This window comes from Haliotis cracherodii, unplaced genomic scaffold, assembly GCF_022045235.1.
Source record: "Haliotis cracherodii isolate W230 unplaced genomic scaffold, xgHalCrac1.p SCAF_1, whole genome shotgun sequence".
Classification (NCBI taxonomy): domain Eukaryota; kingdom Metazoa; phylum Mollusca; class Gastropoda; order Lepetellida; family Haliotidae; genus Haliotis; species Haliotis cracherodii.
The window spans coordinates 30,647,434-30,673,978 of NW_027266264.1; the positions used below are offsets into that span (position 1 = coordinate 30,647,434).

General features: G+C 40.9%; 1 protein-coding gene across 1 annotated transcript; it reads right to left on the bottom strand.

The window, feature by feature from the left end:
• Positions 1 to 3,897: 3,897 nt before the first annotated feature.
• On the bottom strand, positions 3,898 to 25,004 carry LOC139463348 (cubilin-like). Its single transcript, XM_071244600.1, has 20 exons — positions 24,923 to 25,004; positions 21,251 to 21,332; positions 20,692 to 20,804; positions 20,089 to 20,235; positions 18,933 to 19,020; positions 18,457 to 18,575; positions 17,124 to 17,273; positions 16,202 to 16,292; positions 15,371 to 15,492; positions 12,829 to 12,975; positions 12,207 to 12,288; positions 11,742 to 11,860; positions 11,299 to 11,457; positions 10,698 to 10,779; positions 9,021 to 9,121; positions 8,043 to 8,192; positions 7,677 to 7,770; positions 6,945 to 7,069; positions 5,846 to 6,010; positions 3,898 to 4,247 (listed from the first exon to the last, which is right to left on the bottom strand). Exons 1-20 carry the CDS (start codon positions 24,963 to 24,965, stop codon positions 3,901 to 3,903), a joined length of 2,526 nt encoding a protein of 841 aa, XP_071100701.1. The 5' UTR covers positions 24,966 to 25,004; the 3' UTR covers positions 3,898 to 3,900.
• Positions 25,005 to 26,545: the final 1,541 nt, after the last annotated feature.

Sequence of the window (26,545 nt, forward strand, 5' to 3'; positions counted from 1 at the left end):
ACGCCGCACTCGGCAATATTCCAGCTATATGAGACTATATAAATAATCGAGTCTGGACCAGACAGTCCAGTGATTGACATCATGAGCATCGATCCAGGCAAAAGGGATACGATGACATGCATCAACCAAGTCAGCGAGCCTGACCACCCGATCCCGTTAGTCGTCTCTTACGACAAGCATTTCCTGGCCGAAGACCAAATATTCATGTCAAGCATACTGGAATACTACATGGAACAGAGTATACATTTCGCGTAAAATTGAGAAAGCTGGTTTTCTTTGACTTCTGCTGTAGGGCATTCCACTCCCGGAACAGGCCAGTCGGTGATTGACAGCTAGTGATTAATTGTTACCAGATTCAAGCTGGGCTAGCAGAGGACACACGATTCTCTAATGCATTGAAAAAAAACAAAGGCATTTATAAGCATAGGGACTATACAATGTATTATAAATTAATCAAGTCTCAAGCAATTGTAAAATAATTAAAAAATACAAATAAAACTGAATTTTAATTTGTGTTTATTGTAATGTCCTGGAGAATTAAGAATTGTATTAACAATGTCAATGTTATAAATACCTCCGTCTATGATTAATATGAAACAATAATAATCAACTTTTATTTGTAATTATCAGAGGGTATAAGAATGACAATAGTATCATAGTCACAATCATATGACTAATCCTAAACTGAAGTAGTTCGGATCCTCTTCATTACACGTTCAATGACGGAACCTGTGAACATGTCAACTTTCTAACATACATTCGTAGAAGTTACATCAACAGTTGAAGTTAAGTAAGTTGAAGTGATATTATTCAAACGAACGTGTAACAGCCAAGCAATGCTATATTATGGAATTCTAAGTCGTGGGTGTGTTATTGTCAGGGCTCGCATGCATGAATTTCATGGCGCATATTAAACCAGGGCTCGACTCTCGCATTAATTTGGTTAGTCATTATTGCATTTTATTGATTTCATGATTTACATTTTTCATGAAGCACATTGAACGTAGGACCAGCCGCTTGGTTGAATAAATAGAGGTTATCACGCGAGTGTGTTTGGGGATGGTAAATATCCTGCATTAGGAATAAACATTGTATTTAGCGAGCCTTGGCGAGTTAAATACATGGTGTTTATTCCTAATAATGTCATTCTTTAATTCTGTGCTTCAAAATCGCTTTCCCTCTCTCACAAACATCACCGAAACATTGCGAGATTTCCTGGAATGCGCGCATTAATATTCATTACGTCAAATGGTAAGTGATGTGTCAGTCGGACAGTGACAGTAGCCAATATAGTTCCAACTGAAATCTTTCTCTTATACAGTGGCGAAGCAACATATACGCAAAAACAACAATTGTTTTTAATTGCCTTTTGTCAAAGGGAAGCTACTCTAACCCTAGTCTATGAGACGTCATGGCCACGGTCAGACGTTGTTGACAGTCGGTCTGTCATGTCATAACGTTAAGAAGTGTAGTCAGATGTACACACAGCGACAAAACGAAACAAGCTAACAATTCAAACATATTTCGTCCAAATCCAACTATTTTAATTTGTGGAAAAGGTTTCAAGCCGCAGAGGTCTACAAGCACAGATATGGCTACTGATCCCGCTTGGCTAGGCCTCGTGCCCTCACAAAATTTGTTTCGAAATTTATATCTCCAAAGTTGCCAAAACTTATAAAATGCCTTAGCTACGTCACAGTTAGACACTGATTTTCAGTTTTTTAGACTGTTCTTTTGATAATAATAGCAATTATCCCTGTAGTTTATCCAGATTGCCGATGGTTAATTCTGACTCGATCGCCGAATGACGAGGGCGACACCATATTTGTTTATAAACAGTGAAAGAAGTCCCTACTTGACCTTTGATATTTGCATCTCTATCCGCATATGACCCCAACGGATATCGTTTATCCGTTGGCTTTATCCTGCCGAGAAACCTACCCATTATATGATAAAGGGAATTATAGGCAAAGACTTGCTAGGTATTTTTTAATATTCTTGCTGTCCCAAAAGAAACTTTTGAATTATTTATATTGTAGATACAAAATAAGTAGGATTCAAGTTGATATAGAGAGATGACATGAACCAATATGTGCTGTTTGCATATCAAAGTTTGCTAATTATTTTAAAATGTTTAGAGCCACAGCAGGATCACTGCTTCTCAGCATGCTCTGCTCAACTCGACAGAGGGGACCCATCAGTTGCTCATCAGATAACATTAATCACATGACTCATTGCGGGGTGCCCACCCACTTTACCTAATAATTGGTAAAGGATAGGCAAAAGTAATTAGATCATGCGGGTTTACTATCCTTGATTGGATTTAGGTAATTATTGATGTGGGTATGGAAGTCCTAACTCTTGAATTCTAAAGGAGTTACCAAAAAGTGAACAAATAACTAGAAGATGGCTTTTATGTTACAAATAGTCCTTTTATACACTTTTACTAACATAAACACTATAGATATACAATAAATAAAACATTAGCAATCATACATTGATCAGGAGTGAATTATAATAATTGAGTATGGTTTACGTCGCTTTTCGCAATATTCCAGCAATATCCCGGCGGGCGATGGAGGGAAGAGGTATCTTATGTGGTTAGGAATGTCCGTGTAACTCTCCATTCCTTTAAAATACTGTAGTCGAGGCCCCCGGTTTAATTCTTAAATGTTCAAAACATATGTTTAAAAAATTATAATGTTGTGCTACAGGAGGTTATATCTAACAAAATTAATATATATTTAAGGTAATTAAGTAAACATATATATCCTTGTTCAGGTCATTATATTTCATATGATCCCCGTCAACATGTATTTACAACGTGCAAGCGATGGATAAAATACTAGTTTAGAACCCAACGATATTATGAAGAGCCGGGTACCATGCATAGTAAATATCAATGGAAGTTGGCGAATGTGCAACAGCGGCAGAGAACGTATTCGTCACGAATCACTCAAGTGAGTGAGTGAGTACTGTTTAACACCGCTTTTAACAGTATTCCAGTTATATCATGGCGTGTCAGCTTAATGTGGGAGGAAAGCCCAAAGTGATGCAGGTCTCAGACGTTTACCACTTCGGTGAAACCCACGAGCACGAGTATGGTGCTGACAAACCTAGAAACATATTCGGGGTGAACCCGGATTCGTAAGAGGCGACTAAAGGGATCAGGTGGTCAGGCTCGCTGACGTTTACCACTTCGGTGAAACCCACGAGCACTGCATCACGGAAGGGTGGCTTATTATGGATACATACAGGCAACAAAGATTTCTGGTTTATTTTTTACAAATATTTTCCACAAATGACAATGTTTTCAATGTGTTTTGAGTAGGGGATGATTATGAGTCAGAGTGTCAGGTATATACTGGGCTTGTAACGTTGTGAATGTCATGTTGTCATGACTAACAAGATGTAGATCTTTATACCTTGTAGAAGGGAGGTATGTTTAGTTTGCCAGTGTAAAGCAATATTTGTTTCTTTTATTTACCTGCCAGTTACTCTTTAGTAGTATTGTGTAAATAAACTTAATATGCCACTGAAAATTGTTCTTTGTTAACATCTTTCACCTCTACTGGATATAATATGTACTTGTTTGTGGGAAATTGTATTTACAAGCTGTCAACAGGGATCCCCAAATGATCAAAGTATAAACCTTTGTTAAGGTGTAGTAAAACTTAAACCAATCTAGGTAAATATTGCAGTCATTAAATTATGATCAGAATATCACTTATTAAAATTTTAAAATTCACAACATAAACATAAACCTTTGAAAGTTGGAAAGTTATCTATAATAACTCATCAGTAAATTGTATTAACTTACGATAGGCCATCGTGAAATTAGCAAATATTTAGTCAACTAAAATGTTAGCGTCGAGTGGACAGGGAAATTCAATGAGTAATCTAGTATTCTTCACCAACTACTTCCGTCATTGTGTTCATAGGTTCTCCGTTACTGCCCACTCCTGCTGACACAGTGTTTTGTTCATATCCGTGAACACTCGTTGCACCCTGATTCATGACTTCACTGTAGATAGCTATAGGTGGTGGAAGGAATGAAGCGTCCACGACTACAGGTCCAACGTCCGCATAGCTGGCGGGGAAGGGGAACTGTGGACCTGTTTCTCGTGGACATGGTCTCTTGCATGGCGTTGTGATAACAACAGTGAGGCCGATAGAGAAGATGACGACGGAAAGGAGGATGCCCCCAATCATAAGACCTTCTTTTGTCCTGTTTGATGAGGGGGGATCTGCATTAAAAAACATTATCCATCATGTACGTACATGGCGTCGTGAAGGTAACAATTACTGAGGTATTTTTCTGCCATGTCAGTTCCATAATTAGACTCGACGTACTGAAACTTGCACGACACTTTGTGCTTCACGGGGTATTTCCTTTGGTATTGACATTAGTTTAATTTACCAATCCGTTCGTTTGGTTTGATTGATCATTCGTATCAACATTTATTTTGATTCACCAACCCCTTTGGACCCGTGAAGATTCCAGGGTAGAATAGGTCTTCAGCAACCAAAGCTTGCCGTAAAAGGTGACTATGCTTGTCGTAAAAGGCGACTAAGGGTATCGGGTGGTCAGGCTCGCTGACTTGGTTGATGCATGACAACCCCAATTACGTGGATCGATGCTCATGATGTTAATCACTGGATTGTCTGGTCCAGACTCGATTATTTACAGACCGCCGTCATATAGCTGGAATATTGCTGTGTGCGGCGTTAAACAACAAACCAACCAACCAACAACCAACCCCTTTGTGTTGGAAATAGTTTAATTTACCTATCTTATTGCATTGCATTCAGTTCGTTTTAACAACACATTTAGTTTAATTTCAAATCTAAATGGAAGTGATATACGAACCCCAGGGAAAACATCCAGCGACTTTGTTAGTTTAATGATTGTTTGTTTTGTTTGTTTGTTGTTTAACGCCGCACTCAGCTATATCCCAGCGGCGGCGGGATATATTTTGACGGCGGTCAAAATTGCAGATTGTTTACTTGCGTATGACCTTAAAGCTTGACATGACTGATAAATGTTTGAAAAAAACCAATTCATTGGGACTGTGAAACAAATACTCCTAAAGTGATATCCCTAAGAGATCCAAGCACAGCGTGGTTTCCAAAAGAAAGTGAGACAGCGGTCCAATTCTGACATAGCGTAATAACATCCCCATTTGTATTTGTGATAGCGTTTATGCCTCATGGATTACTATATGTACACGAAACATACGTTTTTTTATATAAACTGACTCCTACACGTGCTTTGTTGTTTGAGAGACTGTGTCCGTTAGACCGGTAATCTTAAAGTCTAAAGTGACGCGGGGCGGTCGGGTAGTCTGGTGGTAGTCTGGTGGTTAAAGCGTTCGCCTGTCACGCCGAAGACCCGGGTTCGATTCCCGACATGGGTACAATGTGTGAAGCCTATTTGTGGTGTCTCCCGCCGTGATATTGCTGGAATATTGCTAAAAGCGGCGTAAAAACTCACTCACTCAATCTAAAGTGACGCGGGGCGGTCGGGTAGCCTCGTGGTTAAAGCGTTCGCCTGTCACGCAGAGGACCCGGGTTCGATTCCCGACATGGGTACAATTTGTGAAGCCCATCTGTGGTGTCCCCCGCCGTGATATTGCTGGAATACTGCTAAAAGCGGCGTAAAACCTCACTCATTCTAAAGTGACGCATCATGAGAATGGGGCTAACAAAGTAATCATAATCATTGAATGCGAACAGACAATCAGCGGATCCTGGTGTAGAAGAATAAATCAGTGTAGAAGAATAGAACACGTTATAACAGTTCGCGTCTTCAGGTGCATGCTGCTTGTGTTTTCGATATACCTACTTGGTGGATACTTTGGGTCGTTAAACATTGAGACATAGAAGGTGAATCCAGATCCAACATTGATACTGTCTGTGACGAACTCCACATAGAGAGACTGGCCCGTACTATTCAGGATTTTCTTTTCTTGACTGCACGTCTCGAACAGAAGTACACTAGTATTGGAACCTGCAATCGAAATAATCTTACTGGTACAAGGAAAGAATATAAAACGTCAACGCCAGAGAATAACCAGTCTCGATTATCCGCCGAAACAGACTCCATTGGGCGAAAAGGCAAAATGGCAGTGAAACGAATATGAATGGCTCACTGAAAGCCATCTATAACACCGGGTGTTCATGAAAGGTTGGTTGGTTTGTTGTTTAACGCCGCACTCAGCAATGTTCCAGCTATATGACGGCGATCTGTAAATAATCGAGTCTGGACCAGGAAATCCAGTGATTAATATCATGAGCATCGAACCACGCAATTGGGATCGATGACATGCATCAACCAAGTCAGCGAGACTGACCATCTCAACCCGTTAGTGGCCTCTTACAAGGTGAGGTGAGGTAAGGTAAAATGGGGTTTAACGTCGCGTCCAAGATTATTGCACTTATATAGCGACGTGCATGCACGTGTGCGTGAGCCTGACCACCCGATCCCGTTATTCGCCACTTACGACCAGCATAGTCGCCTTTTACGGCAAGCATGGGTTACTGAAGACCTATTCTACCCCGGATCGTCACGCCTCATAAAATATTGAGAGGACTGGGAATTAGGTTTGATACATAATTTTGTTCAAGTCAGCGCTGCAATCAATACCATTTGTTATCTGAAAGAATGAGCCAAGAAATTCTTTCTGACCGGAAATATTTAGTTTACACAAGAACATCCAGCATGGCCACTTGTTTTGTTTTTTTGTATCTAAAAACACTTTGTCCGTAAACACTCTGATCCAGCACATCCGGGAACAGTTCATCAAGTACATAAAATCCCACCCAAGCCGACACCCACAACACTGCCCCCACTAACACACAAACACGCACGCGCGTAAACTATTAAATGGTCGCTCCTTTAGGTCCCTTCGTAGCAGCAGGGTTAACACAACTGCAGTTCATACCATCGTAGACCCGTAATGCATCCGTACAGGTTGAACCGTTTGTATTTGTGTCAGCAGTGATGAGACCAAATCTAATTCTGTGATCGTCATCTCTTGTCCTGAAAAGCCACCTACAGTGAAGATCACTGAAAGAAAAAGGGCGTTTTGCAGTGTTAGAAAGAAACAGAGAATACAATTAATACACCTCTTTCATGACCATCACTCACTCTGATTTCAATCCCATGCACAGTCTATATAAAACTCTTTCACATTTAAAAACCTCTTGTAGTGACCAGAAGATGTAGTACACAAACACCTGAGTTCCCGAATCAACCAAATTCGCCCCTTGTACATAAGAAGTGTGGCTGTTGCAGTCACATGGTGTAGAAGCTTAGTGTGACATGAAAACCCAAAGTCTCCCTTACCATTTTCGTGAAGACGACAGGCACTAATCCAGCACTCAGAAGCCAAGGAACATAGAAGCCAAGGAACATTATCAGGAGCAATTCAAGGAATTTGTAAACCCACCTCCAGCGGTTGCTGGTGCTAATCAACACACGCTTTTCACAATTTAGATTCCCGTGACTGATCTGTGTGACCATATTCCGAGGGTGTGGATCGTTGCTCTTGCTTTCAAACATTGGTCAATCTGATCTGATTGTTGATACGCATAGGCCCCGATTGTCTTAACATGACTACTCATGGCGTAACACAGCATTCACTTACTCAGGGAAAACAGGGAACAACACTCACTCGAAATAGCCAGTTGGATATCCAGCAGTTTCTATGGTTCTGTTGTATGTCACCGTTCGTTGTCTGACGTAGCCTGCACATCCATATGCTGTACCTGGAACACAATGTTAACGTTTTCATTTATATTCAAAAAACGAAAGTAACTGAGATCATGATCCAGTCTTATTGATCACAACTTTAGTGATGTAACACACGAGTTCGGGTATGATCCTGACAAACCGAACAACATTATCCGAGCGAATATTGGATTCGAACCACAGACATAGGTTTCTCACATACCTAAGGAAGGCAACACTGCACAGCGAATATCAACGTCCATCCCTCCCTTAATAGTCATGACGGTGTAGCAGTGTTGTCATAACTTACCTGTACCAAGTTTTTCGTAGGTGAGTTTAAATCCCGTTCCGCTGCTTGTCGTCGTTACAAAGTTGATAGACATGGAGTTTCCTGTTGTGATGTAGTTGTGTGTCTTGTTTCCACAAATCTCCCACATTCTTTTTACACCCGTAGAATCCCCTGAATCAGAGAGAGAAGTCTGATTCCTTATCATAGCTTACATCGGCGTTATTCCATGATTGTCATGTTTTGATATACACATAAAAACAATTTATATGAAAAATGACCCCTGTACCTATCATTGTCATTAGACGCAGCGCAATGTCAGCACAGACCGCCATACATGCATGTACACCTGGAAAATCGTTAGACACCAATTCTTCTATGTTTTCACACATACCGAACTTCCACGGATCTTTATTAACAAACTTACACCACGTGATAATGACATAACACTAAACAATTTGGCTGTAGTCCTAATTTCTATCAACCATAAAAACTCCAAGCCGGTATCGTGTCTATAAAATGCTTTCCACATATAGGTCACGTGAGACCAACATTTCCAAAAAAGGATATTATTACATGGCAAGAGCTTGAGAACCCTCCTGATTTACAACAGGTACTCGGATTCAGACGAGTGCGGTGCAAAAAGGAGGAGCGAAGTACTGATATTAGGAACCCCCTTTTTCGTAGCCCACGAATGCGTTGTTCGGCAATGAAAGGCCACTTAAATGCATCAAATACAAGCGACAAAACCCCTTCAAAAATCAGAAAATAATATATCTGTTAATTGTACGATACCGGCTATAACATAAGCATGTGTTTATGATTCACAATGAAATACGAGGTTCCCTGAAAAGGCGAACGTATCCTAATAATCGTTGGACGAGTCACAAACACATGCACATTTCCCTAGATTATTTCACTTCAATAAACACATATGGGATGTAAAGTATTCGTTGTCTAGTATGTAAAGTGGATACAAAAATTCAATAAAACATATCTTACTGTCAGAGAACGTAATGGAATCTCCTGAACATGGTATGTTCATGTCTATAAACCGAAATGCCACGTCTGTGCGAGGAAACGTCCATGTACAATTCAGACCACTGAAACAGAGTTGTTTTAGAAAGGGGTGAAATGGGATTAACGTGGCGCTTGGGATTTATATAGCGTGATGTTGTCATTGATGGAATGCACAAAGTGAAAAGAGGACACAGGAATGGAATGGCACATTCTGTCCCAGCCAGTTGTCATCCAAAGCTTGGCTGCCTTACATGAAAGGTTTGTAGACCTCTCACTGACAAGGCCTCATCTAACATAACCATGATACATAAACATCGTTGTTTTAATTACTTGATCAAAGATCTTGGTATAAGTGACATATCAAATAATGGAACGTATAAGGCCAGAATGTTAACTGATGAAGAAATTTGACAAAACCATGAATCAGAACAATCAACTCTTTGACTTGACTCCAGACCCTGACGACATGCCGATTCCTCTTTTGTGACTGGATTCAAAAGCTCCATAAAAAGCCTACACAGAGAGATATATTGCTTGGTCAATCAAATGTACCACGGAATTCCTGTTTCAAAGATTCATCATAATCCTTAATACAATCAACGAAGGACTTTCTTTTTATTCACAGAAAGTGAATATTCAACGACAAGCAGAAATAATACCTAAGCTTGTTGAATCTCAAAAACTAAAAGGATTTGCTTGACATTTTACAAGCTCCGAAAGAGAACCAAGTTCAATTCTGTCAAAACATTTGATTTTGCAACTATGTTCAACACTACCCCACATGAAAATATTAAGATAAAGCTTAATTCCTTGATCCATGGGCCTTTTGTTATCTTCAGAGGTTCACGTCAATTTATCAAAAACGAAAGCAGGTTTTGTTTTTGTTGGTTTTTGTTTTTGTTTTTGTTTGTTTTTTTGTTTGTTGTTGTTTTGTTTTTTGTTGTTTTTTGTTTGTTTTTTTTTTGGGGGGGGGGGGGCAAGAAGTAGGCATTTACATTAACTGTACTCACCTTCCTACTTATCTGTTCCTCAATGTATATGAATCGGAATTTCTGCTTGTATTGACAAAGTCAAAACAAGGTAATTGAGCCAAGACGTTTGACCTAAGCTTCAGGTATATCGATGATCTGATACTTGATACCTGTGAGATCGATGTTTCATATCATGGTTTCATATTTAGATCTTGGCATAAAGATTCAGAGTGACAAAATACTTTCCACAAGACTTATGACAAGAGAGATGACTTAAACTTTCCAATAGTCAACTTTCCCTTTATGGCGAGCAATATTCCTGCAGCTTTAGCCCTTGGTGTCGACATTTCACAACTTCTTAGGTATATGCTCATTCTACCAAGATTTCAAAGAGCGTCATACGAATCTTGATCAGAAGCTGATGATCGAGGTTACAACATTCAAGGCAGCAGTGAAGCTTTCGCAACGTTTAAGGTAGACATTTGGAGGACACATTGAACGCCTCAGTGACAAGAACTGACAATATTTGCTTGTGAAAGGAGAAGTCAAACAATGTCATGTCTTTAATCAAACTTCCAGCACGTCAAGATAATGTTATATTTTTAAAAACCTGATGACAACTGATGTTTTCCAGTCTGGACCAAACTTGAATGAAAGAATATTTAAATAAATGTTCGCAGTAACTCACCTTGGGTAGTTGCCGGGATACCCTGGAGAATTCAACTCAAGGCGTTTGCGAAAATCCGCATCTAGGGCATATCCACATGATTCTGAAATGTATCAGCAAGACTTGGCAGCAACACAAAGAGAGCAATACAGACTGAGCAAGTCCGAGTAACGCCATTCCGAGTAACGCCACTCCATCATACCCGTGAAGATTCCGGGGTAGAAAAGGTCTTCAGCAACCCATGCTTGCCGTAAAAGGCGACTAACGGGATCGGGTGGTCAGGCTCGCTGACTTGGTTGATGCATGTCATCGATCCCAATTGCGTGGATCGATGCTCATGATATTAATCACTGGATTGTCTGGTCCAGACTCGATTATTTACAGACCGCCGTCATATAGCTGGAATATTGCTGAGTGCGGCGTTAAAACTCCATCACAATTCCATCAAAGCATGTCAACTTGATACATGGGGTAAGAGGGCATAGACGTTTTTAACTGTAGACAACCAACTATATATGGAGGATTTGCCATCACTTCACGCAGATATGTGTCGTGGGCTTCTTTAATGAGAATGTTTAATTACAATACAGTCGTCGGAAACACTACATACACGTAGACATACCTTCGACATAGCTTGCCTTGAAACCCGACCTGTGTTCGTTGTCAATTATTGACGTGAACACAATCAACATAAAGCGTGATTCGGTCCTGTAGGTAGTATCAGTCACCCATAACCCGTAACCGCATCGATATCCAATTTTACGCGCTTGTTCATTGGTTCCTGAAAACAAATAATAATATTCTGCTGAACAAAACCATATTGTGTTAGCGTAGTGTATGACTTTGACGATAAAGTTTCCCAAACCCCCGCCAATATTTTATAATAACAAGTGGTTATATATTTATTGTGAGATGCTTTTGCTACTTTTCTGATGCATTTGCCTATTTTAATGGTGAAGGAATAAAAGGGGTATCTGTTTGGAAGACATTGATTCCGGTGTTAGGTTTACAGTAGTACTCAAGTTGATCAAAACATCTCTTTTTACCTAGTGAAAGGAAACTTACCATCATACATTCGGACAATCTCCCTGACGCAGTTTGCAACGAGACCAATAGCTGTGAAGGTGAGCTTCACCACCTTCATAGGATCTGTGGTGCGAATCAGCCACTGGCACTTCTGATGCCTTGTAACACACAACTCAATGAAGTAAGAAAACGTGCAACATTTGTCCAACAACTTCTGGTCTATTGCATTCATCGCCTCTTGCAGGTAGATTTTTAGTTACTCCAACTTGATAACGGTGCAGGAATCTACATCTTAGCATCGCTAAATGCAATAAACCTGGAGTTGGCAGCTAAAAAGTTGGATATTTTATTCTTTACTCCCCAACATCTAGAATGCCAATCCAACAGTAAACACAATGATGCATTGGAATCAACGTTGTTCAGATTTTAATCTTAGTGAAACAGCCAACCTGGTGATAAAGAAATAAGAATTGCACTTTGTTTTGTATCTTAAAAATACCTTACCCCTGGTATGGTCCGGGATAATTCGGAGTCGTCAAATTTTGAACACTTTCCGTTGCCGTGAGATTACCTCCACAAGTAGGCGCTGCAACAACATATGTGGCTTGTAAGATATGGAACCATGCCTTCCTTGACATGTAATACTCTAGTTAAGCAATGAGAGAGAGAGAGAGAGAGAGAGAGAGAGAGAGAGAGAGTAAGAGAGAGAGAGAGAGAGAGAGAGAGAGTACATATACTTGAAAACTTTTATTTGACCATTATTATTTACTTGGCTGATAACAGTCGCCAAAAAAATGCAAACTTCAGGTCCAAAGGACAAGTGAACTATGTTTCTTGTATCAAATACATCAATATCGAATAACCATTTCTTGTTTGTTTATTTTTAGCTACTATCAAGAATGAGTGTATACTTTCTTTTGACCGGCAGTTTATTTTACTTTCTTATACGCCGCTTTTAGCAATATCACGACGGGGGATAAGAAATGCGCCTCACACATTGTACCCATATGGGAAATCGAACCGGGCCTTCGGCGTGACGAGCGAACGCTTTAACCACCAGGCTGAGGGCAGTGTGATAAAGGAAAGGCGAAAACGAGTTACGGTCTGAGCTGCAACCGTTACTCACTATCGAGGATGTTGTATTGAAGAGAGAACCCTTTGTGTGTTTCGGTGCTCGGATAGGCTCTGAATGCAACCATCAGTCGAGACGTGAAGACCTCATAGCTTGGTAGCTCGCCTCCACACCAAACCCCAATCTGAGCTTGCACAGACTCTACAAAATAAATTTATCAAAAACATTGATCAGCCACAATTAAATCACATGTAAGTCAATGTGTACATATATTAAAACAATTACACTCTATAAGCTACAAATTGAAAAATGAATGTCAGCATATTAGATAGATATTGTATTCGGTATTTAAGGCCACATTGTACAGTTCACATTTTCAGTTTCATTTGTTTGGGCACGTGATATTCATGGTATATAAAAAAACTATCTGACAGAGAATATATACTCCTAAAAAAAAGAAACACAAAACAGATATTTTTGGCCATAAAAGCAAACTTAGCGGACCAAGAGGTGCAAAGTCAAGAGGTTTAATGTGTTATAGTGTCAGTGACAAATGTCCCGGATCAGAATGATCACATGGACATGCAAATCATTGGTCGAGAAACACGTACGGTTCGGAAACACTCACCCAGTGCATTAACAAAAAGCTCATGGAACTGCACTCAGTGCTCGCGCAGCAGCACTATGAACGGTATTTAAAATGCAGGGTTCTGGATTGCCTGGTATCTGCGTCAATCGAACAGTGACAGTATAACAACATGCCAAAGAAACACCGTCATAGGCAGGGGAATCCCGATCAGCTGTAAGCAGGGTTTTCAATGTAGCGCCCTGCAACGTCACAAGGCTATGGGATAGGTTTCAACAGCATGGGTCAACACGTGATCGGCCGGGACGACCAAGAGTAACCACCCCCGCCCAAGATCGCTACATCCGACTGCGCCACCGACGTGAAAGGACGACCACAGCCACCTCAGCCGCCTCCCAAATACCCGGACTGGGCAGACTCTCCTACCTGAACGTACGAAACCGTTTAAGAGCCGGAGGTCTACGAGCAAGACGTCTTGTTCGACGCGTCATATTGAGTCGACAGCATCGTCAACAACGACTATATTGGTGTCGTCAACACAGGGTATGGCCTCAACTGCGATGGAGAGATGTCTGGTTCAGCGACGAATCAAGATTTCTCCTCCGTCTAGGGGATTGAAGAGCACGGGTCTACAGACGTCAGGGGGAACGTTACACCGGAAACTGCGGACAGGTTTGGTAGGGTAAGCGTTATGATGTGGGTGGCTATCTCTCATCATGGCAGGACAGGTTTTGTCCACATCCAGGGCAACCTAACGGCTCAACGATCACATCAACGAAATATTCCTACCACACGTCCTCCCAATTGCAGTCAACGGCAACGGTGTATTCCAGTAGGACAACGCTCGACAACATACAGCGCCGATCACAAGAGCCTATCTACACAACAACGTTAATGTTCACCGTTGGCCCACACAAATCCCAGGATTCTAAACCGATAGAGCACCCGTGGGATGAATTGGATAGACGGCTACGCCGACGTCAACCACAACCCCAGACGTTGCAGCAGTTGGCCTTTGCGTTGCAGGCCGAGTGGGCTACCATTGCCCAGGAAACTCGTCCCTTCCATGGACAGGAGATATCAGGCCGCTATCGATTCCAACGGGAGACATATGCGTTATTGATGGTAGCTGACCTTCACCTTGGACTCTTCCTATGTACCGATATATGAGATGACTACAATCACCAAGTGTTCTCTCCACAACATTTTGACTCAATACCTTGTACGAATCCTCGTATAAATGTATTTTCCTACTTCAAACAAATCTTGCTTTGCGTTTCCTTTTTTGAAGAGTATATGTTTCAACACTATGGCTGATGAACGCATAACAACAGAGTTGTAGGATTTTGTAAGACTGATCATTAATATCTTGTTTTTATGCCTATTGTAAAACATCGGAATATATGTTTCTCTAAGATGTTCATACTTCTAACATACTAATAAAACATGAAAATCATCCTAAATCTCACCTAACTGGCAGTTTTTAGAGATACCCATTTTAACTTCCCGTTTTTCACATCTATGTCTTAAATTTACATTGAAATTGTATAATGACACATTTACATCATGCCCTAACAAGCGATTTATCATCTTACATGCTTATATACTTCTCTGGTTCTGTAGCAGACTTGATATCAGTGTAATGACTGAAGATACGTGAAGAAAATATACTATCATGACAGTCTTGGCTATGCATGCCCTGTCAACATATCGTCGAAATATAACACGTCCGTAGTCGTTGTAAGTATACGCCGTGCACGTGCATGTTGAACATTTGCCTCGAAATTAATGAGACCCTTGGCTTCGGGTGCCTTTAGAATTGACATGCATTGTAGAGCAACCGTTACCCCGAGCTCAATTATTTTCATGATCCTTTTGAAAAGATGTTATTTATAGTTTCAGCGGGATTCCTATCGACACAATGGTATTAAATAACCCCCTGATCTATTCGATGGATGTAAGATGTTTCAAGGACTTTGACATGGAGATTCGCCTATACGCGACATTCACCTAGATATATCCGTATGCTGTCAGTATCGCAGTCCTGGGTATGTTCCATACTTGCATTCAGAACAGTAATATTAACCACCACCCGCTGCTGAGAATGGCCGAGCCATCGAAGTTCCTCAAACCTGTAAAAGAGATACAATTCCAATCTTGATATTGATGCAATATTATCTAAACTGAACTTAACTATACTCACTCTCTCACTCACTCATTCAGTTATACTGCTATCCTAAATTATACTTGACCGATTCCTTTTAGATACAACTTGGCTGTATTGACAACAGTGTTTTGGATTCTATTTCATGTTCTCGTCGCTAAATGACTGGAACAATACTGATGCGACGTTAAACTTCTACTCACTCACTTCTACTCAAATATGTGTATGCAATGAGAAAGATACGGTACATATATGCACGCATATGGAACGACGCGGTACAAATATACGCATTGAATAGAAAACATGCGGCACAAATATGCGTCATGACAAAGATGTGGTGCAAATATAAGTACTTAATGCAAAAGATACGGTACAAGTATGGGCGTGCAATAGGAAACATGAGAAACAATCACATGTATGCAATAGGAAAGATAGGGTACCAAATATAGCACAATATGGGAAACAAGAGCTGTAAATATATATGTTCACGTAACGCGAAAAAGGACAATGCGTTCATCCATCAGACTGGCTGGGTTAGTGTGAAACCTGTTTTACTTTAGTAGCTTAATTACTTGGCGTCTCTTGCACGACATGTTGATTTAAATGACACATTAATAGCACAACAATTGGTCATTTAGCTACCCAAGAGAGTTTTACCGACACTAAAGTTTACGTACTCAGAATAGATCTTCAGGGGCCCTGGAGACATGATGACTTTCGGTGTTGCCTTTTGTTCCAATGAGATGTTGACAATTGGTCTTTGGGGATCTGAAACACAAATGAAAATTAGAAATCTCGTGTTTGCGTATTCCATTTCACCATTTCAGAAACCCTCAAAATATTTATTAGCCAGATTTACAGTATAATAGACTATTTGCGGAACTGTCACTTCATTTTCAAGTTCAAATGGATTTCTCCAGCAAATATTGGCTTTTGGGATCATCCTATATGAAATCGTCTATGACCCGCGTCATCTGTGCGTCACATTAGGCTTTCCTCCAACATTAAACTGACACGCCTTGATATAACCGAAATAATATTCCTGTGTTGAAACTTACACATCAAGAATGTTTTAGGAACCAACAAATAGCAATGTGTGTAAGAGCAGCTTGTTGTATGGACTTATTGTTATGAACAGTGTGCAAGTCCCACATGGGTATGTGTGAAGTCCAATCTTGGCGCCTTCTCGACGTGATACGAATGTAATATTGTTAGAACTGTCTTAATACAGTATTAATAACTTCTCTATCCTGAACCCTGACGTAGAATGCATTAGTTTACCCACTGACAATATTGAGTGTTTCAATACCAGGGATGTGAGGTGAATGGATTTGTCACGAACATTTCGGCAGGTGATGACAACATGACATATAAATATCTTTACTAATCCCTCCATGCTGTTTCGGGTCAAATAGTTGTCAGTTACTCTTGATTTCAAATGATATCGACTAATATTTGGATGGGTGTTATATTTGCTCATGCTATCGACCATATTCATTTGTCTGACCCAAATCAGACACAGTGATAGATGACATATAGTTGACGGTATAAAACAACACTCACTCATCAAACCATCTAACTATCATTTTAATACTTTACCGGGTATTGCTGTGTATTCAATCTCGAAGCCTGCAGTCAGGTGTCGTTGCTCGGCGGCGAGTATGTAAAGGAACCTCCAGTAGCTGAAGAATGTTTTGCCAGCACCCCCACACCATGTTCCTAACGTGCGTGTGTCAGACGCACTTTCACCTTAACGTGCAAAACATGGGAGAATATTATTACGAGAGTTCGTGGTGTACATTGGCTTATCTCTCGGGAAGGGATGGATGTGGGCGGAGATGCTGAGGCGCAGAGAGTTATCTCTGAATCATGTTAGTGAGTGACTATGGTTTTACGCCGCGTTCTGCAAAATTCCAGGAATATCAGGGCGGATATGTGTGTGTGTGTGTGTGTGTGTGTGTGTGTGTGTGTGTGTGTGTGTGTGTGTGTGTGTGTGTGTGTGTGAGTGTGTGTGTGTGTGTGTGTAGGGGGGTGAGGGGGGTGAGGGTGGTGGTGGGGGTGGAAGGGGGCTTGTGCTAGCCCACTGAGATTCCTTGTCGTTGAATTGACATAAATACCCCACTCAGACATATCATACTGACTCTGAACTGACCAGTCCTTGTTTTAGCCCCTTAATGCCGAGCGCCAGGCAGGGGAACCAAAAAATACATGTTAAACGTCTTTCAGTTGGATCGAACCCCGACCTTCCGCTTTCAGGGAAGACGCTCTACCGCAAGACAACTAAGGCAGTCTCGGCCTGACGAGCGAACGCTTGTTCAACTAGGCTACCCGACCGCCCCTCTATCATGTGTGTCTATTCCACCTCTGTTGAACACTTGTTTTGTTGGGAATGTCATGCAATTCAAATATATTTTTCGTTTAAATAAGGGTGTGGGAAGCTTAGTGGTTAAAGCTTTCGCTCGTCATTGCCCTGGCTCGAGCCATCACCCGGTAATGATACAAGCGGTGTTAAACCATACTCACTCACTCACTCATGTAACATGATCGGACTCGGGTAGAGTTTGGTATTGCGTGTGGAGGGTCCTGCGGCTGGTAGTATAATGCGTTAGTCTGTTTGGAATTCCGAGTATACCGTCTTAATGATCAACGGGGGAATGGGTGGCCCAGTCGTCTAAGGAGCCGGGTTTCGCTGAGCAGAGTTGCGTCTCTTGGGCACGCCAGAAACCTGTGATTGTGGGTTCGCCCCGATTATATTTCTAGGTTTGTCGGCACCATACCCGTGCTCGTGGGTTTCACTGAAGCGGTAAACGTCGGAGACCTGCATCACTTCGGACTTTCCTCCCACATTAAGCTGATAAGCCGCACTCAACTCACTCACACTCACTTAATGTTAACTTAACGTATTGTCTGTGGACATAATTCTAATACCTACCATCGTATATGGTGACTTTGGAGGTAGTGCAGCTGATTGTTGAAACAGTTGCCGATTTCACAGTGATGCGCATCCGCTTACTGTCCGATGCACTTATCAGCCATAAACATCTCTGAATCCTGGTGAATCATAGCGTGGGATGTATCATTACGAAACGAGATAATCTGCCATTTCTAATCACTGGATGACATATCCCTCCTATAGTTTCAAAAGATAAGTCACATGTAGTCAAATGAGCCAAATCAATCCTTTGGATCGTGCTCAAAGCTTAGTCAATGGATCAGGCTGCACTTAAATTTGAAAATTCCTTTTTAACTCCCTGGGGAGTATACAACCAAACTTACGACCAGAGCGCTGTTCACAAGACCACATGCCACCATCGAATTTACACTTTAAGTCTATATATCGATCAATTGCTATGTCACCAATATATGTGAAATTCAAGGTTTATTTCTGTCAAACATCTGCATGCTTACGTGTCTGGTGTTCCTCCTAGTGGGTACTGAGGGGACCTGATGTACCGGGGACGCTGAGATGCAGACATCCCTCCGCCACATTTATACGCTGAAACATAATTCAATATCCTTCTTCTTATGTGTCTTATACAGTCTTTGTACTATTGATCTAATAACATCCTCCGCCGTCGGCAAAATAACGGGGTGCGGTAGGCCCCACACCCAAGGTCGCCGCAGTTCGATGTCAGAGGTACATGTACGTACATTAGCCGTGTATGTAAGCTCTACCACCACGCTCGTTTGATTTACAACAGTACTAGGTAATGTACAAAATTGTCTATAACCTGGGTCCGGGGTGGTCCAGTCGCCTAACGCGCCGCAATTCTCTGTGCAGAGCTGCCTCCCTTAGGCGTGCCAGAAACCTATGATGGTGGGATCGAATCCCATATTCACCCTGATTACGGTTCAAGGTTTGTCAGCATCATACCGGTGTTCCTTGATTTCACCAAAGTTTTACCGGCATCACTTCGGATTTACGTCCCATCACAACGGCAAATCAAACCAAAAAACACGCTCACTCACTAAATCACTCACTCACTCACTCACTCACCCACTAAACCCACTCTTTCACTCACTCACTCACAACCTGGGCCACTTTAGGCTTACCTACCACATAACGCCCACAATCTATAGGTAACACGAAACGATACCAAACAGCACCAGGTCGGCGAAAACGCACATTGACTTGGTGAAAACGGTACCGTATCTTCAATCTATATATGGTTATTCTAATTTGAATGAATACAAAATAAACAATAGGTATGTATGTCTAATCTGGAGTCATAGTCTAGTGTGTATGTATTTACAAAATCTAAACCATCCATTAATTCTTTACCCTGGTTTTAACTATAACCGATGTCCTAAAATGTGCAAGGAACGGTATGCTCTGAAGTTCTGGGGTGGTGGGGTAGCCTAGTGGTTAAAGCGTTAGCTCGTCACGCCGAACGCCCGGGTTCGATTCCCCATAAGGGTACACTGTGTGAATCCCACTTCTAATGTCCACCCAGCCGTGATATTGCTGGAATATTGCTAAAAGAGGCGTTAAACCATACTCACTCTTCTCAAATTCTGTAGTTAGGTCTTTTCAAAGGAAAGATGAGACATAGCGTTAACGTACCGCTCTGTATGTCGTAAGTGACGTTGATTCCCCCGAGACCTGCAGCATCCTTTGATGATCTGAACACGATGGTCGCAGTGTTGTGTGAAGCGTAAAACCAGTCTGGGGTCTGTTTGCCACAGTAGGAACCCACATACAGGCCGGCCTCTGAGACAAAGAAACGGTCCAACATCGAGTTATCCATAGCATGCAGGTCGTTACTTAACACAAATTACCGACCAATCAAATCATTTCGTTTCAAACAACAGAACATTCGTCACTACATCTTTCCTCAACCTATAATTTAGCACCATTCCACATAGCCTAGAATGACGGGTGTTGGTCACAAATGATAACGGAGGCGATAGAATGGGGGTTTCAATCTATCAAACATGAGCCGTGAGAAGTCTTTCATCTTTTGTTTGCTCTTCTGATGTGTCAGTTTTTATGTTTCAAACGTTTTATATTAGCAACATACCGTGACATGGGTTCTATCATTAATACCTCAAACTTACATACATTATTAAAGAAGATCACTTTCATTTTAAGCATTCATTCGTTCCCCTGTCCATTCCCTAATGCATGCATATATTATTTCAATCTGTCAATCTTTCAACAGCTTACCTCCTGATGTAACATTAACGGCACTGGCTGTACAATCCTCGTCACTTAGGTTATACGTAGATTGTATTCCCAATCTCACAAGGTGCGATGTCCTTGCGGCTGTGATATTGATGCTGAAAATATAAAAATACAAAATTTTAATGCTGAAATACACTGGTTTACGGGTCTGTCCACAATTCAAACCAGGAATGGGGAAAACCTGAATTCAAGTTCACAGCTTTATTTCAATGAACACCGTGCCTCATAAATACAATTGTGACCCTAGCAAGTAATTAGTTCTCACTTACGTCAATGTTCGCACAAGTACTGTTTATAGCTTCACCAGCCCTCCAACCACTGTGCGGTATTGTTTTAAAAACATGTTTGCAAAACTAACACATAATTAAAGGTCCCGAGTTTATTAATATTTTCTATTTTTAACACTGACCACCGGTATTAATAAATATAAATAAAATATTATGTATTGAAAATAATGAAAAAGGAAAAGCCTTCATTACAATACCCACCATGGTTTTGTCATTTTTGTTACAGCTTAACAGTACAGGTTAGAATTTCTTACGTGTCAGAGGGAGTAACATTCGCATTCAACATGTATGACTGTTTCGTTGTTGTTGCCGTCAGGTGGATAGTATCTCCATGAACTGAAACAAGAGAGTTTTCTTACATTTTCCATCTTAATCTAACTTTTTGTTGCAGTTATGAGTGCATGGAAGTGTTTTCACTCAGTAGTGGACAATATTCAACAACACCAGAGCGATGTCAATGCAAGAGAATAACCAGTCTTGATTTTCCATCGAAACAGATTCCATTTGGCCTGAAGGGAAAAATAGCTGCGAAAATTGTATATCTGTGATGACAGCAGATGTTCGGGAAAAGATAAAGCAAATCCTGCTATAACGATAACACCCGCAATTCACACAATTTTCATGCGACAAACCAGGTAGTCAATCCAAGTGATCGATGGACCAGAAAATCCAATGAAATGCATTTACTGATTTCATTGAAACAAATAAACATGATATGTTAATTCTGAATACAAGTGTTGAGATTCTGCTGCTTATAAGTAAAGAGAAACCTTTACGAAATGTATTTGTTGTAAACGGGGTTATAATTAAAAGCTATTTTCCATTTCTGGTGTCCCCCGCCGTGATATTGCCGGAATATTGCTAAAAGCTGCGTAAAACCATACTCACTCACTCACTAAAAGCTATTTTAGCAGTACAAATTGATTATTTTGGGGATGGGTGGGTGGTTACCAAAACAAGTTAAGGGTGTATCGTAGTGATCAGATATACTTTCATGGTCAGCTTCCTGAATGAGAGAAAATGAACACATAGATGTATTTTAAGACTCGGTGGGGATACCAACCTGTAGCTCTTCACGCTGCCAACTGTGCCCCGGAGACGGCTGTCGTCACAAGTGTTTCCTTTCATAGTCACCATTAACCGAGTGTGGTAAAGGTGTACAGTCTACATTATTATATATGTAAATATTGTACAAAGTCTTGGTGGTATATGGGTCATGCAAGTGCCTGTGAATCTGATTTGCACATCCAATTTCAATATATATTATACATCTTGACTTATTGCCAAATGATAAGCACTTTATTGAAAAATGTTTAAACATGTCTTAACTTGAAACAGGTTGAAACGTGTTCAGATCAATGTTTTAAAGTCTTAACTTGAAACAGGTTGAAACGTGTTCAGATCAATGTTTTAAAATGTCAGATGATGAACATTTTTTGACTATGGGGATGTTGTGTTTGGGTGGTGTTTAGGCTGTGAGACGATTACTCCTTTCATGTGTTTAGTGAGTGAGTGAGTGAGTTGGGTGTAACGCCGCCTTTAACAGTATTCCAGTTATATCGCGGCGTGTCAGCTTAATGTGGGAGGGAAGCCCGAAGTGATGCAGGTCTCAGACGTTTACCACTTCGGTGAAACCCACGAGCACGGGCATGGTGCTGACAAACCTAGAAACATAATCGGGGCGAACCGGGATTCGAACCCACAATCATGGGTTTCTGGCGAATCGCGGCGCCTTAGACGACTGGGCCACCCGTACCCCCTCATGTGTTTAGACCTAAAAGCGTTTAGATAGAGCACAACAAATGTGTTTTCCGATTAGGATTGAAACACATTCCTAATCATGTTTAGATTTAAACATGTTTTCAAATGTGTTTACATCCTCAACACAGTTGTTTACAGTACATCATTGAACAGTTTCAATCAGGCCATGTGCTCTGAATTCGTACACTGAGGAAATATCAAATGTAAATTATATTATGTCCGGTAACATGTATTTACTTTGTGGATTTGTCCGCTACCAAAACATTACGTTAAACACAAATAAAACCAACCAACAATATGCACAATGTGATATATTGAATATTTATGTGTAGCATATTCACTCCCACCGTCACACCCGAACGATCAGTGGCACTGTTGTAATGGATGGCCATGGTCAACTATGTACATATTCTGAAGCCTTGTAATTGTTCCCAGCGTCCAGCGTAACTTAAATTGATTTATCACATAACGGGTATGCCTCTCGGCAGGAGAAAGCCAACGGATGAAAACGTGGATAGAGATGCAAATATCAAAGGTCAAGTAGGGACTGCTTTCAGTGTTCATACAATTTAGCGAGGCCTAGCCAAGCGGGATCAGTAGCCATATCTGTACTTGAAGACCTCTGCGTCTTGAAACCTTCTCCACAAATTAAAACAGTTGTATTTGGCCGAAATATGTCCGAATTGTTCCCTTGTTTCGTTTTGTCGCTCTGTGTACATCTGACAGCTTCGTAACGTCATGACAGGAAAGACCGAGTGTCAACATCCTGTGACTGTGGCCATGACGTCTCATAGACTAGGGTTAGAGTAGCTTCCCTTTTAAAGGGAAGTTACTCCAGCGGACAGACCGATAGATTGCCGCGAAGAGCAAGGAGAAACAATTTGTGTAATGCAATTGTTGTTTTGCATATATATATAGGTACGCCACTGTATAAGAAACAGGTTTCAATTTGAACTATTTTGGCTACTGTCAGTGCCCGACTGACCTCATTTACTTTCTCACGTAATACATATTCATGCGCACGTTCCAGAAACACACGACCCGTGAAGATTCCGTGTAGAATAAGTCTTCAGAATGTTTACGGACAAGGTGTTTTTGGATACAAAAAAACTAAACAAGTCGCCATGCTGGATGTTCTGTGTAAACTAAATATTTCCGGTCAAAAAGAATTACTTGGCGCATTCTTTCAGATAACAAATGGTATTGATTACAGCGCTGACTTGAACAAAATTATGTATCAAACATAATTCCCAGTCCTCTCAATATTTTATGAGGCGAGAAGATCCGGGGTAGAATTGGTCTTCAGCAACCCATGCTTGCCGTAAAAGGCGACTATGCTTGTCGTAAGAGGCGACTAACGGGATCGGGAGGTCAGGCTCGCTTACTTGGTTGATGTCATTGATGCCAATTGCGAGACGTGAAGATGCGGGGTAGAATAGTCTTCAGCAACCCATGCTTGCTGTAAAAAAGGTGACTATGCTTGTTGTAAAAGGTGACTAACGGGATCGTGTGGTCAGGCTCGCTGACTTTGTTGACACATGTCATCAATCCCAATTGAGTGGATCGATGCTCATGATATCAATCACTGGATTGTCTGGTCCAGACTCGATTATTTACAGACCGCCGTCATATAGCTGGAATATTGCCCAGTGCGGCGTTAAACAACAAACCAACCAACCAATCCAGGAACACTTGCAATGCTTAGGTAATGTTTGTGAGAGATTGGAAGAGATTTTCGAGCACAGAATTCAAAAATGACATTGACATGATAAAGAGGTTATCACGATGGTGTGTTTGTGGATGGTAAATATCCTGCATTAGGAATAAACACTGTATGTATAGCTCGCCAAGGCTCGCTAAATACAATGATTATTCCTAATACAGGATATGTACCATTCAAAACACACTCGGGTGATAACCTACATGTATACAATGTACTGTTTATTATTGCATAAAGCACCGGTTTGGTTTAGAACCAACCCAAAGTCAAAATTCCAACACGTCATTATCAGTACAGCCGTTGAAATGCTCGGATATGGAATGAACATGATGACAGGGTGGAACTAAATCCGTAAAGAGTATAGGTCAAATGAAATACTAACACAAAATCGCCCCACCCTTCTCACTGTTCCTCCGGGCCTGATTGAGTAAATGGTGAACGTTACCTGTCATGAAGATGGACAGTAATATTGAAATCCAAAGCGTCATATTAGTGCCTGCTTAATCCAGTGACAAACTGTTAAATTGTAAATGGCTGACATGTTTCGCAATACCCATTTGGTAGGACTTTTTATTTTGTTGTCTGTACATAGGCCAACGTTGGGGTGCGACGCACGCGTCGTCCTGTTGCGTCCTATCTCATTTACAAAACGGCTGATTATATCTAACTTGACCTGAGCACATAATTTTTTTACACAAAATGTCACCTATTGTCCGATGTCTCTCATGAAGGACGAACTCAAGGCGGTTACACGTGCATTGAATACATGAGGTATGGGCGGAATTTTCCCCTCATGAAGAAAGGGTCATCGTTGAGCAACTTGCATAGACTGAATGGCGTTTACAAAGTACACGACTTAGTGAGTGAATATTAGTGTACGCCGAAGACATACCGCTGTAGCGAAAACAGTTGTCTGTTCTGTGCTGATTGAAAACTGTTGCACTGAATGTTTACGTTATCAGAGTGAAGGAGATGGTATTAAACATTATTTTGACCAATATATATTGACAAATTCTTATTATAAATTGTCTTATTTATGTAATACGGCGAAGTGAATCATTTTTTTCCTGTGCAAAACTATATTGTTCATCCTAAAGATGATATAAATTAGGCCGTCTTGATAATGCAAGACAACACATTACTTTTGTAATGCTGAATTTGAATCCTAACATTTGCTCGTGAAAAGGATACATATTATTAATGATCTAGAAAGTCATCCGCGCAGTAATTATAGAATGGGTTCAATCCAAATTGTAAAATTCGTATATACCGTATTCGACGTAATAAGCGCCTAGGGCGCTCTCAAAATTAGATATACGGGGCTTTTATTAGAATGTAATTTTGGTGTGATTAAAAACAATGTTGAAAGATTATAAATTTTGTGGTTAACGCTGACACCCTGAAATGATATGAAAGAAGAATCTGTGCGTATTATACACGATAGATATATTTTCGAGAATTAAATTGCCCATAACTAAGGGTACATAAAACAAACGAGTGCGTATTATACACGAATAAATAAGTCTTGTGTACATTGATCAATCGGAAAGGGTGCTAACTGAGATTGTTCACTAGCCATTATATTAGCAAATAACGCCGTAGGCGCTTATTAGAGCGGGGCGCTTATTACGTTGAATACGGTACATGGAAATGGAATATATACCTAAATTGTATATACATGTGGTAGTTATGTCTGAAAGGGTTGTATTGGAAGCGCATGCAGGGAAAAACACATGCACACCTTCTCTGACATGTATACCCACTTAGAACACGGCTGGAATCCTTGGACAAGTCCAACCAGGGCCCCAGAGATCTACCCATTTAGAGCCTATTTCCCAGTCCATGTTAACCCCTGGTAGGATCCATGTGTACGATGGCAAAGTGGTCCCGTATGTGACGTTTGGGAACCATTAATGAGGTCACATAACAATTCCAAAAGAAGAAGGAATATAAGAGACTCTAAAATGCAACGATACCCTGATATGTACACGTCAATGCTCCTTAGAAACATTGCTAGATTGTAGAATATATGATTCACATTCATATTGCTGCTGCTGTCAAGGGGCGC